Below are 19,341 nucleotides of genomic sequence, written 5' to 3' on the forward strand. Positions count from 1 at the left end.
CATATAGTTTTTTTTTTGCTTGCTTATCAGAGGATTGGTTAGTTTTTTGTTGTTTAATAAACCTCCAAACCGATAAACACTCAGAAGATGGGGGTTGATGATAGGGGCCAAACAAAAAGATTTTGCCCCAGGGCCCCCTAATAGGTTCCATCCATCCATGATAATATGAACGTCATACAAATAACTACGGTTCAGTGCGTACCCGGCTGAAATTAGTATCTGGTGCGGATAATGAACTTTTTACGAGTGTCATGTGTCAATATCTACACAAAACATTGCTCTGAATCTCAATTGAGGTTGTTCTGTAAACCGTTTTCTAATAAATACAGCAACTTCTGTTCAACCTATTTCAACCAGGCTTAAATGAACAGCTTCCCCAAATTAACAACAAAAAATTGATGGATTGTCCCTGCCCACTTTTGGTTTTAGGAAGACCACATCCAAACTTATGCCCAAATAATTTAGTTGGTTGAACAGATAGAGATAATGGTGTACTACTACTTGCATGCATTTTTCACGCCAAGCTAATTGGTCAACAAGTTGTTGTTTTTTAAACTCCATATGTGCTGAATCAGGTCCACCAACATTTGCAGAAGGTACAATGCAGCCTATGCTCTCTGCCCACTGATTAGTTTTTGTTTGAGTTTGAGTTTGACTTGCTTGCTTCAAAATTTTATGTTCTCTCAAATGATGAAATTTCTGTTTCACAACTCATGAACAATTTTTGAAACACTGTTTTTTTTCTGAAGATTTTTTTTAAAATAAATTATTAGATTAAGAGTTTGAATTTGACTTTAAGATAGAAAATTGAACGTAATTATGATTTATCTCTTTTTTTATTATTTGTATTTTATTAGTGTTCAGAATCTCACATAGCCTACACATATTTCAAATGTTCAGATTCTATGCATATGACAAACAATATACTTACTCTCTTACTATTCAAGTATAGAAATTAAAAGATAGAATGAACAAACAAACATAAATGAACAAACAAAAACAATACCATAGTAACAAAACTATAAATAAAACAGGGAGAAATCATTTTTAATAGAGTAAAGAAATACAGTCAGGCCATTTTTCTGTGACATAGTTGCGCCACTTTTGCCAGTGCTCAAGAAATGTTTCCATTCTTTGGTTAACATGAGCTGTAATCTGCTCCATTCTGTAGATTTATGTTACAATGTCTCTCCATGAAGTAATTGTTGGACACTCTGGTAGTAGCCATTTTCTGGTAATAGTCTTTTTACTGGCCAACAGCATTGCAATCATCAAGAGTTTGTCCCCTTTCAGCCAACTTTGAGGTATATTTCCAAGATACAGAGTCCAAAGGAATGTCCTCACGAAAGATGTCCTGTAAAGCATTGTGTATCACCTTCCAAAAATTCTTACTGCTGGGACAGTCCCAGAAGATATGGTAATGGTTTGCGTTTTGGTGTCCACACTTTCTCAAGCAAACAGGGATGTTAACGCTATAATGACATGTCTGAGATGGTGTAATGAAATATCTTATACAATTTTTCCAGTTAAACTCTCGCCAGCTCCTTGAGCTGGTACATTTCCATTGGTTCTCCCATATTAATGTCCATTCTTCCTCAGAAATATCTATCCCAGATTCCTTTTCCCATTTTGCTTTAATGTATGCTGTTGAATGAGTTTTAAGATCTAGAAAGCATTTATATATGGCTGATATCAACAGTTCTATGAGACTGGAATTAGCCTATGTTACATTTTTTATATTTTTGTCGACATAATGCCGCAACTGTAAGTATCTAAAGAAATCCTGTTTCTCCAACAGATAATTTTCTTGAATCATTTCAAAACTAAACAGTATGTTTCCATTCATAATATTGCATAGAGCTGTTATTCCATTAGCTCTCCATTTTTTTAATCTGGTGTCCATTTTATTTGGTGTGAAGTCTGAGTCATATCCACACCATTTAAGAGACAGTAGATCTCCTTCTAGTTTACATTCTCTAATGATATTTTTCCACACCTTAAGGGTCAATTTGTCCCATGGATTATCAGAACTTTCTATGTAGTGTTGCAGTTTAGAGTCAGCTATAATTGCTTGTATTGGAATGGGAAATAATTTTTCTTCAATGTCTTTCCACTGTGCAAAATATGAAGAAGAATTGCACCAGCATATTATAGCTCTTGTCTGGGTGGATAATAGTATTCCTTGAAGGTTGGCAAACTCCATCCTCCCTTCTCCTTCACTAACTGCAGTGTTTTCAGACGAACCCTTGGTCTCTTGTCTTGCCACATGTATCTAGACAATATTTTGTCCCATTCATTAAACTGGCTTTGAGGAACTTCTATTGGTAGGGTTTGAAATAGATATAACAATCTGGGTAATATGTTTATTTTAACAGATTGTAATCTTGAGCTGAAACTAAAGAAAGGGATAAGGTTCCATCTTGTGATATCTTCTTTGATTTTTTTGTGTATAGGTGAGTAGTTATATTCTGATAGTTGATAGAGATCTTTTGGAATAGTTGTGCCCAGGTACTTAAAGGATTTTGTTTGCCATGACCATGGGTATTTGTTCTCCATTTCTGATGTTGGATTATAGTTATATGATAGCACTTGGGTTTTACCCACATTAACCTTATATCCTGATAATTGCCCATAATTCTTCAGTGCCAGCATCAACTGGGGCAAAGAGTGTGTTGGCTGGCTAAGATAAATTAGTACATCATCTGCGTAGCCTGCTAGCTTATGCTCTCTTTCCGCAAGGCGAATGCCTCTTATTTCTCTGTTTTGTCTTATATATTGGGCAAGTGGTTAAAGAGAAAGTGCAAATAATAATGGTGACCATGCACAGCCCTGTCTTGTACCCCTTTCTAGGGTAAACCTATTTGATAAATAACCATTGACCTTGACCCTTGCAGTAGGATTATTGTATAATGCTTGTATGGTTTTAATAATCCTGTCTGATCGTTATGGATCAATTTAGTTATAAACTTTTAAAGTCTTCTGGCCATAATAGAAGTGAACATCCTATAGTCTATATTTAAAACAGATATTGGTCTGAATGAGGCACACTCCGTTTTATCCTTGCCTTCCTTTGGAATGGCAGAAATAATGGCCTCATTCCAACTAGGAGGTGTTTGTGCCTTTTCTAGGATCCAGTTTAGTGCAGGAAGTATGATAGGAATCAAGTCATTTTTAAACCCCTTGTACCACTCAGCTGTATAACCATCAGAACCTGGGGATTTACCTACTTTAAGTCTGCTAATTGCCGCTTCCAGTTTGTTTTCTGTTATCTTAGCCATTAGCTTTTGGTTTTGCTCTTCATTAAGAGTGGGTCATTTCAAGGTGTTTAAGAAAGTATCAATCTGAGCTATTCTTCCTCCTGGGACTTTTGTATATACATTTATAAAATGCTTCAAATGCTTCATGAATCTCGCTAAGTTTGTTTTAGGGTTTCGTATTTTATGAACTGTATTTTCAGCTAGTTTTTTCTTCAGTTTCCATGCTAGTATTTTCATTGATATTGGGCCACTTTCATAATGTCTCTGTTTCAGATACATGAGGTTACCTTTGATGTCTTGTGTGGTTAAACTTCTAATTTCATTTCGGATTTTCTCAATTTCCAGAAATGTATCTCCATCTGAACTGCTCTTATGTTTTGATTCTAAATTCTTCAATTTTTGTTGGAGTCCCTCTAAAGCCTTTTTTCTTTGTCTTTTCTTATGTGCGCCTATTGCTATAATTTTACCTTTTTAAACAGCCTTCATAGCATCCCACAATATATGAGGTGAGACCTCATTGTTATCATTAAGTTCTAGGAAAACACTTGTTTCTTTTCTGATGTCTTGTTTGAAACACAGATTATTGAGTAGGCCAGAGTTTAGTTTCCATAGAGAATTTCGGGGTGGCAGATCAAGGTCAACAGTTAGATATATAGGTGCATGGTCACTCAAATCAATTGTCCCAATATCACATGTATGTATTTTACCTTTGTCCCTTCCAAATGTTATGAAATAATCTATTCTTGTATATATGGAATGAGTAGTGGGTGTAGTCTCTTTTTTGTGGGAATAGCTCTCTCCATATATCAATAAGTCCCACATCCTTGAAAAGTGTGTTGACTTTTCTATATAGAGATTTTGTTTCGTATGTTTTCCCACTTGAAGAATCAAGTTGTGGTTGTAGATGGATATTAACCCCCCCCCACACACACACACATATTAGCAGGCCTTCTGTTTCTGTTATTATGAGATCAATTATCTTTTGAAAAAAATCCTATATCACTTCCTGAGGGTGCATAGATATTGAGTAAAGTTATTATATTTCCATCTATATTTCCCTTAATTAAAACATACCTACCCTCCTTATCTTTTATTTCAGATATTTTTTCAAAATTGACCTGTTTAGAAATAAGAATGGCTACTCCTCTCCTATGTCCTGGCTTATATGATGAAAAAAACAAGTTAGTAAAGCCCATTCTCTTCAGTTTTTCATGCTCCATATCATTTGGGTTTCTTCTGAATATACCACATGTGCCCTCTCTTTCTTCATTTTAGTTAGAATTTTAGAGCGTTTGATTGGATTTAGCAGCCTGTTAACATTGTAAGAAATTATTTTAACCTTGTCACTAACCATAGATTATGTCTATGCATCATTATGCTTTGACAGATTTCAAGTGATTTACTCCCTAAAAAAACAACAATAAAGGACATTTTCACACAATAAAACAAAAAACAAGATAACAGAGATTCCAAGGCTTAGGTCCTGAAATGACTCTTAACTAAGCTAGAAAGAACATCTAGCTTGGGAGGAAAGCCTCTCCGTTTCATAGGTTGAGGGCCTCCGCTGAAATTTTCTAAATGGGAGAAACAAAAAAAAAAAGTCTTTGTCCATCAGTGCAAAGGCTAACTTAAGGTCTAATCCCTCCATTGTATATTATATTTTTATATTTGTCAGGGAAGAGAATATATTTATTTTTAGATAGTGAGATAATTTTTAGAATTGGGACAGTTACCACCGTTTCACATCTTCCGTCCGTTCACGAGTCCTCCGGCTCTTGCTGTGTGGTCACCCGTCTCCGCCCTCGGGCTTCCACTCTCTCCCATGCAGACATGCTAGACTCCCTCTGCGTCTTCTGGTACATTGAATATTCTGAGATTTTTCCGCACTTTATTATCGAGCCGGGTCATTTCTTTTAGCAGTTTCGTTACCACTTGTTCCATGTTCTGGGTCTTCTACCTCACCAACGCGATTCTCCACCTTCTCAACTTTTTGGTCAACTTTAGTGAGTTCAGACTTGATGTCGTTCAGCTGTTTATTCATATCTTGACGAAAATCCCGAATTTCCTCCAGAACTTTAGCTAGGCTAGCCGCCGTGACACCAGGTGAGCTAGGATTACCTCGGCCAACTACCTCGGTTTCTGTTCAGTACCTTTTTTTCCGGGTGCTTCCCTTGTTCTTGTTTTCGCCCCAGACATTTTGACCGTGTATAAATAAAAACGAATATTACTTGAGAATTTTTTGGGGTGAAATAGTATATTGATTCTTGGAGGAGCTGTGTTCTCAAGCAGCCATTGGCTGTGCTGACGTCACCGGAACCGCCCTATGATTTATCTCAACTTTTTTACGGTGCAAATAATAAAGATTTAGGTTCACAGCTCACTGAACAATTTTTTAATCATAATTATTTTTCTAAAACTCAAAGATTTAAGTTTGATGATGGTGGATCTTGAAGGAGACTGCTTTACAGCAAACACTGATGGGTGGCTTGTTAGCATTAGTGCATTGTAATCCACCAAATTAGATGAAGAATTTGATGTTTTAAAATAATTTACTAAATTAAATTCAGTTGAAGAAAAGGTATGAAGTCTTAAACATTTACAAAATAAATGCACGTTTGTCATTTTTTCTGTTTATAAGAACCGACATGTAAAGTAGCAGCACCCAGACTCTGTATGACCTGAATGGAACAGAACCTTAATTTATGTCATATACACAACTGCAAAACCGCACATCCCGGTCCACTTTTCACCTTACTATGAATACAGTTTATCCTGCTAACACAACCATATTCTTACTGCATTAAATGTACCTGTAGTTTTGAGTGGGAAAAGCCTGTTAATGCTTGTTAAAGCACACTGTAAGATCATCTCTCTGAGAACAGACAAATGCACATATTCTTCCAAGAGCTTTGGTTGAGGACAGCACTGACTGCCTCTTTTATATCCAGCTGTAGACTGCAGACTTGAAGGGTCTTTATAGAGACTGGAGGTCTGGATTGAAGCTGCGGTGGCTGGAGGAGAATGCCATTAGTCCAGTTAGCATGTCCACGGCTGACAGCAGCAGCGCTCATTCTCATGATTAACGTGAAGCTCCGGAGTGAAGACGAATGCCATTAACACATTTAGCATGACTGTGTCTGTCGGCAGTTGTGCCCATTCTTGTTATTAATCAGACAGCTGGCTGTCTAATCGACTGCAAGGCCACAGCATGGACTCAAACGACACCTGGACTTATGCAGAGCATGCTGGGACCTCTCTTAGATTGCATTATTTTAGTGCTCCTTTTAATTAGTAAATATGGCTGCCTTTAGGTTAGGTTATTTTTTTTCAAGTCTTCTTAAAACAATGCTATCATGCTCTTATGTACATCCAAACAGGTTTTGTTTGCTGTCATCCTTACAGGCCATTCCAATATGCTTTCAATGTAAGTGATGAGGGACAAAATCCACAGTCCTCATTCTGTGCAAAAATATAGTCCAAAGGTTATATTAAGTTATTATGAAGCTTTAGCAGTCTTAAGCTGGCCACAGAACTATAGAAAATGCGAAAGGCCTAGAGCCAGTGTTTGGTTTGTTCGTTCTGGGCTACTGTAAAAGAGGACCTGCTCCTTCTGTAGATAAAAACGACTCATTCTAAGGTAACGAAAACACAACACGTCTTATTTTCAGACAATTATACACTAATGAATACATACCAAAAAACATATATTAATCTGCATCATGCGCATATTATTGAAACTAGAGTTGTTCTGAATCCAATGGTACCATGGTTGTTATAACTCCTTAGTCCTTAGTAGTTTTTGAGATACTATTTCTGGATCATACGGTACAGTCATTAGTCACTAGGGGTTACTCATGTTATCCCATAGGAATACATTTTAAAATGTCTCCAAGGTCTGCACAGTGGCAATACCAGACAAAGAAAAAGCCACAAATTAGCATTTATATGAAACTGTTCAGATTCTTATTTTTAAGAGAGAAAAATGGCATGTTTCACCAATATTAGTATGAAAAATGGTACGTATATGTATCATGATCAGCCTTTTAGACCCATACACTAACAGGAAGTTGGCCATTTTGAATTTAGTGGTCATTTTTGGCGATTTGCATGTGTTGTACTGTAACAAACTCCTCCTAGGGAATGGATTGGATTGACTTCAGATTTGGTCAGTGCAATCTAAAGACCATCCTGATTCAAATTTGTCCCCTGAACACATCTACATGCCAATATTCAGTCATACTCATAGCGCTACCTACTGGAAACAGGAAGTAGGATTTGTATCGCCAACATCATTACATGACTCATGTGTGATACATTGGCGCATAACGCGACCCCTGCATGGGACCGTTCATCCCTATTTGTAGCTGTGATTATTTTAATCTATATTCTAACAGTCCACAATATGCGTGCATCTAAAAGTATTAAGATCTGAAATTGTTTTCCAAAACAAAGCAACCCCTAGTGACTAACAAATAAAAAAATGATGTAGACTTATACTTTGAAAAATGTCAGTAAACATTGTGCTCAGCTCAGCTAGTAAAATTCCACTGTGGACATTAATGGGTTAAAGAGTTGAATGGTTACGATCCAGATGTGTTCATATGTTTTAATGATTTCTTTTCCTGGAATGTAATTGGCTGGCCTGCTCTCAGACACAATGCGTCTGATGGAGCTCCATCATCACACTCTGCACGTTGGACCAGTTTCCACCTCACCAACTGCATGCGGTGCTCCTCTGCACCTAATAAATGTCTGAGAGTGTGTGATAAAACCTTATGTTCGCTTTCCCAGGTCCAGATAGTACATACATAAATGTTAATGAGCTCCTTCCTGAAACAGGTAGCAAATTATTTAACGTGGCCTTCTTCTGTTGCATCATTTAAATGTCCATGTGTTATTGCTCTACTGCGCTGGTAGCCAGGTGTGCTGAAACTGGGGAAAACTGTCTCTTTGATACTTCCAGTGTTGATGATACCACTCATTATGAAGGCATAAAACAAAAGCAACATCACTACTACCTACTATCAACATACTATGGGATCTAACACCATCAGTGTCGCCAAAATGTAGCCCAGCCTCCAATCGTCATAAAAGCAGCTCAGTTGTTATGTTATATACAGTATATGACACTCACACTGACTGAAATATTGAAATCAAATACTGCATGGTTTATGGATACACCATTTGATCTGATCTATTATTTTGATGAAAATATTATTTATTTCTTGTGCATCATTTTAGACACACTACCCCAAAATAAAGTGGTGAACTGCAGTGAATGCTGAGAGGCTGCAATAAGTCATTTTTATAGAAATATTTTTTGTCATGTTTGCTGAAAGTTTCACGACATCCTGAAACTAGTACATGATACAGATAATCTGTGAAAAAACCTGCTTCCTTGGTTGTTTTCATTCAGCCCAGTAGATTCTTGCAAATGTCATTAGGAGCACTAGGAGGAGCCAGAGGAACCTGATTGTTTCACACATTATCTGTCTCATGTATTACTGTCAGGATATAGTGAGAGTTTCAGTGAATATGAAGTTACCAACTGCAGCTTTAATAAGATTGTACTGTATGTGGTCCGATAGAAATGTGATTAGACATGATGACTCTTGCAGCCAAGAAAACTGTTCTACATTTTCTAGGGAGACATAGGGAGATATATCTGAACGTCTATGTGCTGCTGGTTTTTAAAGGGAGTTTTTTTATTTTGCAAGTACCATTTACACAAAATTTACTGAAGAATAAAAAATTGTGTAGAGGGTAAACATGGCAAATTAACCAGCAACATACTCCTGTGTCCCTGAAGTCCCCAGACTCCACTGAAAAATCTCACATTTTTATGAGTTGTTGAGTCAGGGGAAACTTTATTAACTTTGTGAAATGCTGCCTACAACATATTCTTAATTATTTATGCCTTCTTGTAAATTCAGCAAACATAGTGGGTTATTTCTGTTAAAAAATATTGTGTCAGTTTGGCCCTGCATGTAGGCTACTCTACATTAATATTAAGTTTCTGCCTTTATACCAGCACAAAGTCTGCTTAACAGATGAGTGCAGCTTCGCACCCACAGTTACTTCCTACTGTATGTCATTTATTTTGCACCTATGGCTGTTATTCAATTATGACATTTAGTTTTGATAGTTATTAGTTAGCAGTCTAGAGTACTTAAACTGTCAATCTCAATCAAACTAATTAGAGAATTAGCAAATTGTACAAAAAGAATTCCAAATGATACCAACCCGCCCAGCACTGAGCACCATATGTAACTGGACACTAGTTGAATTAAATTCAACGTAATAAAAAAGCAAAGGAACATTTACTTCATTGACACATTCATGATGCAACACTGCATTACAAAAACAATAGTGAGAGTGTTCAACTGCTCATATTCAACACTGAATTACAAAAAACTGTTTCTGTGTCTCCAACATTGCAAAATCTTGGCACAACATCCATCCACTGGACTTCCTGTCTGGGATCAGTGGTCCACAATCTCTCCATCATTTTAACTGCAGCACCACCTGAAAGACACAAATACACCATCAGCGTCTCACTTTACTGATACGGTGTAGATTTACCACTACCAAAAATGGACATTGTAGCTAAATTAATTACTGATGGTTTGATGTTTGGTAAAAATGTGGTAAAAGTCAGCCTGTGTTTTAAAGGCATTTTACTATTATCGTTTTATTTTTGGATTGAATGACCCAGGGCCAACATTTTAAAAACGTTATATATTTCAATCTATTAATGTTAATATAACAATGAGGATATTTAAAGCTGCACTGCTCAATATTGTTATACTGACAATAAATCAAATGATTGTGTGAAATGTGAAAGGTGACACTCGTAGTGATGGAGAATTATCATCAGCTCTGCAGCTCTACAGAGCTGATGATAATTGATAATTCATTTTGTTAGCGCCTTTTCACGTCATTGTTTTGGTTTCGTGCCCCCCAAATATACGATTCACTCTCACTGCTCTCATTAGTCTCATTTCCAGCAGCAGCATGCAGTGTTTGGTGGAAAAGCTGATAAACAGCTCACAAATACTTAGTTTCCTCTTTTTTTGTTTTCAAGTAAAAAAGTAATTTTCTAAAAGAGCTGGACACTGAACAGTTTCTTTCTGCTTGTTACAGAGGAATAATAAAAAACGGTCACTCATACTCCAACTACTGTGGGATCTGCTTTTGAGTTCAGTATCTTCATACAGAGATGAGTGTGTATGTTGTTTTTTTTAACGCAGTACCTTAATGTGAAGCTTTTAGTGCATCCGGACAGTCATGTTAGTGATGACAAGATGTATGCCTCTATTATACTGGAGAGCTGTGGCTGTGTACTGTAACAATGCCACCACCTAGTGTTCAGCCTCCATCACTGTGGACTATATAGTGGCAGTGATTCACAAACGCAGTGTTTCTTTAAACACAACATTAAACACTAATAAACAGTCAGTAGAGTCAGCCTAAACTGTTGTAGTCAGACCCAGAGTTATCCTCAACCTTGGGTTCAGGGCCCCTGGCAGTGTCACTTAATCTGCACACAGCGTTGTAGGAGTTTACCAGGACTCATTTGACTAACTTCATTCATTTGTATTTAAAATGATGGCCTGCATTATTTTTTTCAGTTCATTATTTAGTCTATAAAAAGCCACAAAATGGAAACAGCACAAAAGGTTCTAAGAACACATGATTTTACCTTAAAGGGAAACTACACCTATTTTACACACGTGTGTTTCCAGGTGTTGGGGAGCACGTCTGCAAGTTAAAAAATAATAAACATTCTTGATCACGTAGCCTTAGTAATTTAATGTGACACTGACTTGTTTTTGTAATTTCTATTTGTACTGTGAAAACAATGTATCGTGTAATAAGTACTTAACGTAATGTTTCTGTAGTTAGTGTCACGTAAAATTAAGAGGAAGAGCTGCTTCATCATCTTTATGCACTTACAAAATTAAGTTTGTGTTCAAATTTAAATGTAAAACTTTTGATGTAATCTGTTTCAACTATTTTTTTTTGCTAAATTAACTTATTGCATTATCGTGTAAACAAAGTTGTATAAAAGCACGTTGTGGCTCCAGACAAAGCTGTGTCAAGTTAGCAGAAATAAATGTCTTCAAGGGATTTTAGTTGGGGCTGAAGACTATTTGTTTGAAAATGTGAAAAGCTGGGGGTGTGGAGCCTAGTAGTGTGTGTGTGTGTGTGTGTGTGTGTGTGTGTGTGTGTGTACACTAATTTCTCACGCTCAGTCCGGAGTTCAGAAACGGTGTCAGAAAGAAGTGAGTTTACATCTCTGCTTGAGGCTCCACGCTGCATTAGACTGAACTAGCGGCATTGTGGGTAATGTGTGCTCCGGGGTTTGACATGGAGGAAGAATGTGTGGAATAAAAAAACATTGTTTATATATTCTCTTTAAAAAATGTCCGTTGTGAGTCTGACAGTGTCACAGGAGTGCTATGCTAGATTAGTAGATTAGTCTATTCTTTTAGGATCTTTTACTCATTTGTATCAGCTACGGAAAACAAACAATATTCATTTCTGTAAGGTTTACCCACAAAACATTGTTTTAAAATGTTAATAAACTACTCTACTGATCAAGTAACTAAAACTAATACACCTTTTTACAGCAGCCATTTTTACTTTAAAATGGGTTGGGTAAACACAGGTGTTCCCAGTGATACTAATTAAGGTTCCATTCATTTAGTGTATCAGAGCCTTTCCTGACCTAAATGGAATGGAACCTTAATTGGTATCACTGGGAACACCTGTGTTTACCCTACTATTTAATCACAAAATGGCTGGAAAAAAGGTCTATTTAAACAGGTAGCATCACTTTTATTTAATTTCATTCACACACCCTCAGCACTCAAATTCACATGAGCCAACTCTCATATTGCTGGAGTTCAAATCACTGCACCACTGGTTCCATCCCAGACCCAATCCTAACACACACACACACACACACACACACACACAGTATTTAGTGTGTGTGTCTACCTTATTAGCAGCCTCTAGTGAACTGATGAGCGTATTTAACTCCTCTCTGTTCATCTCCATGGTGACAGACCGGAGGGCTCTGTTCTCTCTGACGTCCAGACTGAGACTGAGCAGAGGAGTGTGGAGAGACGAGATCTTATCGCTGGACAGAGCCAACTGCGGGGAGAGGACGGGAGACAGGAACAGGAAACAGAAGAGGTGAAAATTACACACAGCTGGAGACAGTGTTTCACAATACCTGTGTTTACTTCTCTCCTCTGGCTCCTCCCAGTGCTCCTAACAGTATTTGCAAGGGACAAAAACAACCAATCAGAGCAAAGAAAGATAGAAAGACATTTTGGGTTGGAAGCTAGAAGGTAGCTTATTGTTGAGTCTCATTCCCAGGGTCCCAAAGCCTCTCTATTTGACACCCTGGGAATGGGACTCAACAACAACCCATCTTTCTCTGCTCTGATTGGTTGTTTTTGTTCAGGCCCAGTAGGTTCTTACAGATACCATTAGGAGCACTAGGAGGAACCAGAGGAACCTGATTGTTTCACAGATTATCTGCCTCATGTTCTACTGTCAGGATATAGTGAGAGTTTATAAAAAGTACTGCAGCTTTAAGATACAATGCTAATCTATTCATGTCATTTGCATCAAAAACACATTAGAAATTACGAGTAAACTAGCCAGTGAAAACGCTGAAGTATAAAGCATGAAGTCACCTTAAGCTGCCAGTCAAAGTCCTGCAGAGTAGCAGAAGAGATGGAGTTGGTTCTGTCCAGCAGGGCGCGGCGGATCTCCTCCCGTCTCGCTCTTATCACGCTCAGCACGGCCTCCGCGTGACTGCTGCCCACACCTGACAGCCCGGCCAGCACCTGTACACCGCCAGAGGGAGAAGACATGAGAATCTGACCTGAGAGCAGCCAATTGCTGCAATAAAATACAGTTTGGACACAAGATGCAACAATCCTGTTAATAAAGGGAACTTTCTTTCTTTTCTATGACTTTGGGCTGTTTATTGGAAGTAATCTGGCGATATGTATCACAAGATACAAGAGTAATATATTGCTGTAAGGAAGGCATTTATTATCTAATTTTAGGGAATCTATGTTGCTATGACAGATAAATAAGACAAACACTGACACAAATCTTTGCTTGTGAAATCTAAAACATCACGATACTCAAACACATCAATATTTTCTTCTACCCCTACTACAACCTCAACCTGTTGTTTCTGTGTGTTTCACCTCTTCATCAGAGCTGTTGCTGCCCACCGCCAGGCTGAAGAGGGCTGTGAGGGAGTTGAGGAGCTCCAGCCACTCCTCCAGGCTCCAGGTGGAGCTGTAATCCCCCCTGCGAGGGGGCTCCCGCCCACACAGTCCATCCACCACCTTGTGACACAGCTACACAGCAGACAGAACTGTCAGGATTGTAACTTGGCATTTGGTATTATGAAAAAATAGACAAGATCTGGATTAGAGCTGCAACAATTAATCCATTAGTTGTCAAATATAAATCTCCAAGTCTTTAAAACAAAACAAAAAAAACACTTGCTTTTCAAATGTGACTAGTTTCTGTGAACATTTCACCACGTGCTGGACCAAGTAACTAATCAAATAATCGAGAAAATGATCACCAAATCAATCTGTGCAGTGATGCTGTAAGGCATAAAGATGGACAACTTGACAGATCTCCAAACGTGAAACCAAAACATCTCTATCGCCCCCTGGTGGCTGACTGCAGTATAGGCCATAAAGCCCACTGCCAACATGTAGCAGAAAACAGTACACGTCAAATACTGTTTCCTAAAGATGGTTTCTGTCCATTTAGGTAGAATATCATGTTTTCTCAAATGTGTTAGTTTGTCCGTTACTGAGTGCCGTCCGGTTCCATTACATTAGAGAGAGGGCAGATATCTCCAAAACTCAGCAACTCACACCAAAACCATCTGGATGGACGCACAGCACTGCACGTGAGAGGTAAACGGTGTATTTAAGTCCCTTTAAAACGAAATGGTTAATGAATGAATGAATGGATTTGATATCTATAATAACTGTGGTGGCACACTGTAAATACTCCCAATTCACATCTAGTTGGAGGCGACTATACAACATGTGCACTGTACCAGCAGCCTGTTTGTAGACCAGTAGCTGGTTAGGAGCTGATCTCTAATACACAAACACATGACCCATCATTTTCACCGCCGCCCTGGTGAGGAAGAGTTAGAGAAAACAGATCCCTATGAAGGACTGGCTGTATGACCAGAGCAGGGCGGACACACTGAGGTAAGCTCTCAGTGTAAAGCAGCTCCATCACACAGTTCGAACCCTACATGAGTCTCTTTATACGCGATCACAACGCTCGGTACTTACTCTCAGACAGTCTGTGACAGCTAACCTGCTGAGTAAAACCACCATGTTTTCATTCGGTTCCGCCTGCTGGTCAGCTGATGTCAGTCACGTGGTAGACTACGCTGCGTTCATGTGCCTTGGAAACATAAACTTCACCAATCCCATGACATTTTACTATGCACATATACCGTAAGCAGATGGGAATTCTGTGCTGTACGCATATATTTGTGTTTTGCCGTGAACTTCTGTAAAAACTGTCTACTATATAGAGAATTAAATGGAGTAATACCGAACTCCATTTGAAAATGTACCTATTTAGTGTGACCTTGATGTCGTTGGCGAGTTGGGCAACAGGCAGAGGGACCTAACACCAAATGTGTAAATGTACTTAATAAAATGTGTACGATGAATCATGTTGATGCCGAATGTAATACCAACACACAATAAGTCTTACTGTCCATCAGCTTCTATTAAACTATGCATACATTATCGTTGATACCGATGGAAATTTAAAATGGAACAATTTGTCAATGGGGTTCTGCTGGAAGTCGCCACACGGGGAAGCGGAAGTATTGCACATCCTGCTTTGTGTGTTGCAGGCAGTCAGACCGTCTCACCGTGAAAACGGCGATGTGACCGAGTAAGCGACTCACAGCTCGGCTAGCTGCTGCTTCAACAGGCAGCGTATGGAGAGAGACGGCAGGGTAAGTGTTGTATGTCGCTATCATGTCGCAGTAATGGTGAATAACAATGTAGGGTCTTCCTGTTGGACGCTCCTGTCTGAGCAGTAATAGAGACACTTTCTGTTTTTATTCTGTGGCGTTACCGACACTGAAGGGTCAACAGTTCATCCTCCATCATACAACTGTGAGCGCTAAAAAGCCAAAGAATCCTAGCTGTGTGTAACATTCTATTTCCTCAGCTTCTACTGTTGACACAGCAGTGAGAGGTTAGTGCAGACTCAGGTGGAGACCCTCAGATAAGTTGGACAAACGGGCGTGGTGCCAGGCTACAGTGCAGTCTCAGTCTTATACAGTGCTGCAGTTGTGTGTCCAGTTTAACTTTAATGGTAGAAGTTGGCCTCAGATCATGCACCCAGTGGGTGCTGATATAGGGTGTGGGTTATGGGAAGGGAAGGGTCAGTTGCTATGTGCAAGGCAAACACAAAGTCCACTGTGGGAGAGATCACTGATACTGGAGCTGAGACAAGATTAGCCACACATACTGCAAATAATGTTGACACAACATAGGCAAACATAAACATGCAGCTTTTTGAAGGCAGGTGTAAAACTCAGGTTATTAGGTCCACATGTAGCTGAAGGCTAATGCAGTCAAATGTGACAGTCCTGCTGTCAAATCCTCCATTTCTGAAGGATCTGGTGTAGTTTTTGCTCCGGTTGAACTTTGTTGTGTTATATTGAGGTAAATGACGTAGGTAAAATACAGTTTCAACAAGAACTGAACATCAGAACCTTCACAAAGGTGCAGGGTTCCCACACATCCTGGAAAACCTGGACATTTAGAGACTCGTTTTCTGCTCAGTGAACCACCTGGAAATTGATTAAAATGATTTAAGATCCTGGAAAAAGTCTGTATTGTCTTGGGAAAATGTAATAGTGTTTTAGCCTGTGCTGTGGCCAAATTAATGTTGCTAGAGGAAAACTGTAGTCTGTAGAGCTTTTCCACGGCAGCCAACCAATGATACCAATTAAGGTTACACTACTTGTGGTCAAACAGAGTATGGGAATCCAAATCACAGAAGTGTCATAGAACAGCATTATAATGAAGTACTGTAGGGCTGCAGAGAGGCTCTGGCCTACAAATCTCCAATGTCATATCACAAACCTAATATCTATATATCTATATGTATATATAATCTATATAAAATAATTGCAATGTGATATTTTTTCCGAACATAAAGCCTATCATCTGGTCTATGGGCTGATTTTTGTGTCAGTAGAAACTGAATCTGAATTGCTCAACTTGAATAACTGTATTGAAAAACTGAATCTGAATAGCATCATTTTAATTTGAATTTATTAGTTTGAAACTGAATTTGAGCCTCACTAAAAATTCAACTTTTTATGTACTTTCAAATTCAGTTTTCTAAATTCAGTTTCAGTTCTCTAAATTCAAATGTCTTAGGGCGTTTTCACAACGTTCATGTTTAATTACATTGAATACATTTGATCCCGTTATTTTCGGTAAAATAAACTAAAGAAATTTCCATGACATACCTACAGCGTGTCGTCACAACGTACGTGTGTTGCGTCTCCCTTTGATTGGTGAGTAGACGGGCATGCGTCTGACATTGGCGTGTTGTCATTTTGGCGGGTAGTCTTTTCCGTATGAATGAAAATGAATGAACAAATGAATGAGTAAATCCCAATTGCATTATTATGGTATTACTACCAGCAGCAACAACGTCAGCACCAACTGCAAGCACAATACTCGCCAGAAATGTACGTTCTCGTAGTGCAAAATACGTACCCTGTCTCTTTCATCCGCTCAGAAAATGTTTTGTAAATGTCGGCATTTTTGTGAGTGTTTTCTAACTGACTTTTAGTGTTTTCGTCTGAGCAAATTGAAATTAAACATATAATCTCCTCCTCTCCCCACGTACTTCCACGACTCATTTTTGCTTGTTCTGGCGGGGGTTTTCTTCCGTTTTTCTTCTTCTTCTATGGTACGTATGCCTAACTTCCTGTAATTGGTCCGAAAGTCCGAACCATCCAAAAAGTGTTTTCATACTGTAAACAAACCGAACCATGGTTCAGTTTGATCCGGACCGAGACCACCTCTTTAGTTCGGACCAAATGTTGGTCTTTTGATCCGGACCGTTGTCCGTGGCACCTTTCTCACCTACAATGTTGGTCCGGACCAAATGAGGTATGTGTGAAAACGCCCTTAATCTCAACCCAGTTTCAAACCACTAGATTACACTTTTAAGGTCACAGACGGGTCAAGGTGTTCAGGAAGAGCAATCGAGTGCAGATGCACAGAGCTCCTTTTTGGCTAAGCAGCACGTTTGTTTTGACCATTTCCTGGACCTGTAGACATTGGCTAGAGAACAACATGATTAAAGGAGACATATTATTCCTCTTTTCAGGTTCATAATTGTATTTTGGTGTTTTTTTTTATTTTGGTTTTGTGTGTGAACCACTTTGTGTCGGACTGTTTTCACAACCTCGGTCAGTACAACAGTGGACTGGCTGAAAGACTGTTCCTGAAAGAGGGATTGTACCAACTGTCTGTGGAGAGACGGCAGAGGAAGTCACTGTGGATTGTACCAACTGTCTGTGGAGAGACAGCAGAGGAAGTCACTGGAAGTGTTTTTAAGAATTTATGCTGTTTTTCATTGTTCGTGTAACGCTAGCACATGCTAACCATTGTTAGCTCTAGGAGCCTCAGTGATGCTAACGTAGTTATTGTTTGTTAAATGTTTGTTAAATGTTTGAACAAACAATAACTACGTTAGCAGGAAATGGTCAAAACAAACGTGCTGCTTAGCCAAAAAGGAGCTCTGTGCATCTGCACTCGATTGCTCTTCCTGAACACCTTGACCCGTCTGTGACCTTAAATGTGTAATCTAGTGGTTTGAAATTGAGTTGAGATTACGACATTTGAATTTAGAGAACTGAATTTGAAAGTACATACAAAGTTGAATATTTAGTGAGGCTCAAATTCAGTTTCAAACTCATAAATTCAAATTCAAATGATGCTATTCAGTTTTTCAATACAGTTATTCAAGTTTAACAATACAAATTCAAATTATGCTATTCAGTTTTTTAATGCAATTATTCAAGTTGAGCAGTTCAGATTCAGTTTCTACTGACACAAAAATCAGCCCATATATTTCCCATTTCTGTGCGTTCAGATAAAACAGCGGAACCACAAGCCTGGCCTGTATGGTGCTTACCTTGATTGTTTATGCTAAATACATTAAATCCAGTCAGCATAAAAGGAAGTTCAATTGTAATATTCGGTAAGGATTTACGCATTAGTCGCTTTCCACCATTTCCTTTTCTATGTGGAACTTTCCATTATATGCCACCTGAGTCTGCATAGCTTGTGACTTTGTGGAGACTCTCAGTTTTCCCGTTGGGCGTAGCGTAGCAAAACGGTGACAGGGTAACCTCCACTTGACCTACTTGTGCGTAGTTTGAGTGACATCAAACAGCCCCGAGATGACAGCCTTCACTGCTTTGGATGAAAGCCAAAATTTAGAAAAGTGTCTGCCCTGCAAGGGTTTGACTTTTGAAAAACAATCAAATGAGGGACTCAGTGCCGATATGTGGGAATAAATGTGGGGATAAAAATGCTGTGCAGTCCCACAAAAAATAGGACACTCGCAGGGGCGGAGCTAGAGGGGTGGCCGGGGTAGCACTGGCCCTGACTGGACACCCTGGGTGCCACCCCAGTTGATTGACAGGTCACTGCACGTCACGTCGAAAACAGCGAGATTTTTAAACACAAACAGAGAAGGCAGAATAAACAGATAACAATGAAGAGGAAGGAAGATATTTCCAACTCTTTTGCTAAAAAAAAACTAACCAGGCACAGATCAGGCACAGACAGACCCCAGCCCAGATATCAGCAGCCCGGGCAGCTCCCAACATGAAACTAGCCAGGCAAGTCATTCATTAATTCTCATACCAATGGCGTCTTTATTTGATCCTTGAGCTGAGTGTTGCGTCTAGTGGCAGCCTTCTCTTTGTTTTGCCAAGAAACCGACTTTTCCCACG

At 38.9% G+C, this 19,341-nt stretch overlaps 2 protein-coding genes across 4 annotated transcripts in view; one reads left to right on the plus strand and one right to left on the minus strand.

The window, feature by feature from the left end:
• Positions 1-9,558: 9,558 nt before the first annotated feature.
• commd8 (COMM domain containing 8) lies at positions 9,559-14,724 on the minus strand. The gene is made up of 5 exons (XM_051384334.1): positions 14,618-14,724; positions 13,493-13,648; positions 12,968-13,120; positions 12,261-12,416; positions 9,559-9,782 (listed from the first exon to the last, which is right to left on the minus strand). The coding sequence occupies exons 1-5, from the start codon at positions 14,660-14,662 to the stop codon at positions 9,762-9,764; spliced, it is 531 nt and encodes a 176-aa protein (XP_051240294.1). The 5' UTR covers positions 14,663-14,724; the 3' UTR covers positions 9,559-9,761.
• The window catches only part of atp10d (ATPase phospholipid transporting 10D), a 39,970-nt gene continuing 34,837 nt past the window's right edge, over positions 14,209-19,341 (plus strand). For all 3 annotated transcript variants that reach the window (XR_007881443.1, XR_007881449.1, XM_051383616.1), the window contains exons 1-2: positions 14,209-14,224; positions 15,196-15,300. The gene's annotated coding sequence lies outside the window, so the exon portion shown is untranslated. The remainder of the gene's footprint in view (positions 14,225-15,195; positions 15,301-19,341) is intronic.

Source organism: Dicentrarchus labrax, unplaced genomic scaffold, assembly GCF_905237075.1.
Source record: "Dicentrarchus labrax unplaced genomic scaffold, dlabrax2021, whole genome shotgun sequence".
Classification (NCBI taxonomy): Eukaryota; Metazoa; Chordata; class Actinopteri; family Moronidae; genus Dicentrarchus; species Dicentrarchus labrax.

What these genes read in the sequence shown, in the direction of transcription:
- commd8 (XM_051384334.1), bottom strand. Translation starts at nt 14,662, where the DNA reads ATGGTGGTTTTACTCAGCAGGTTAGCTGTCACAGACTGTCTGAGA. An exon ending in CTGTCACAGACTGTCTGAGA is followed by an intron (nt 13,649 to 14,617) that starts GTAAGTACCGAG and finishes TCTGCTGTGTAG; the next exon opens with CTGTGTCACAAGGTGGTGGA. An exon ending in GCAACAGCTCTGATGAAGAG is followed by an intron (nt 13,121 to 13,492) that starts GTGAAACACACA and finishes GGCGGTGTACAG; the next exon opens with GTGCTGGCCGGGCTGTCAGG.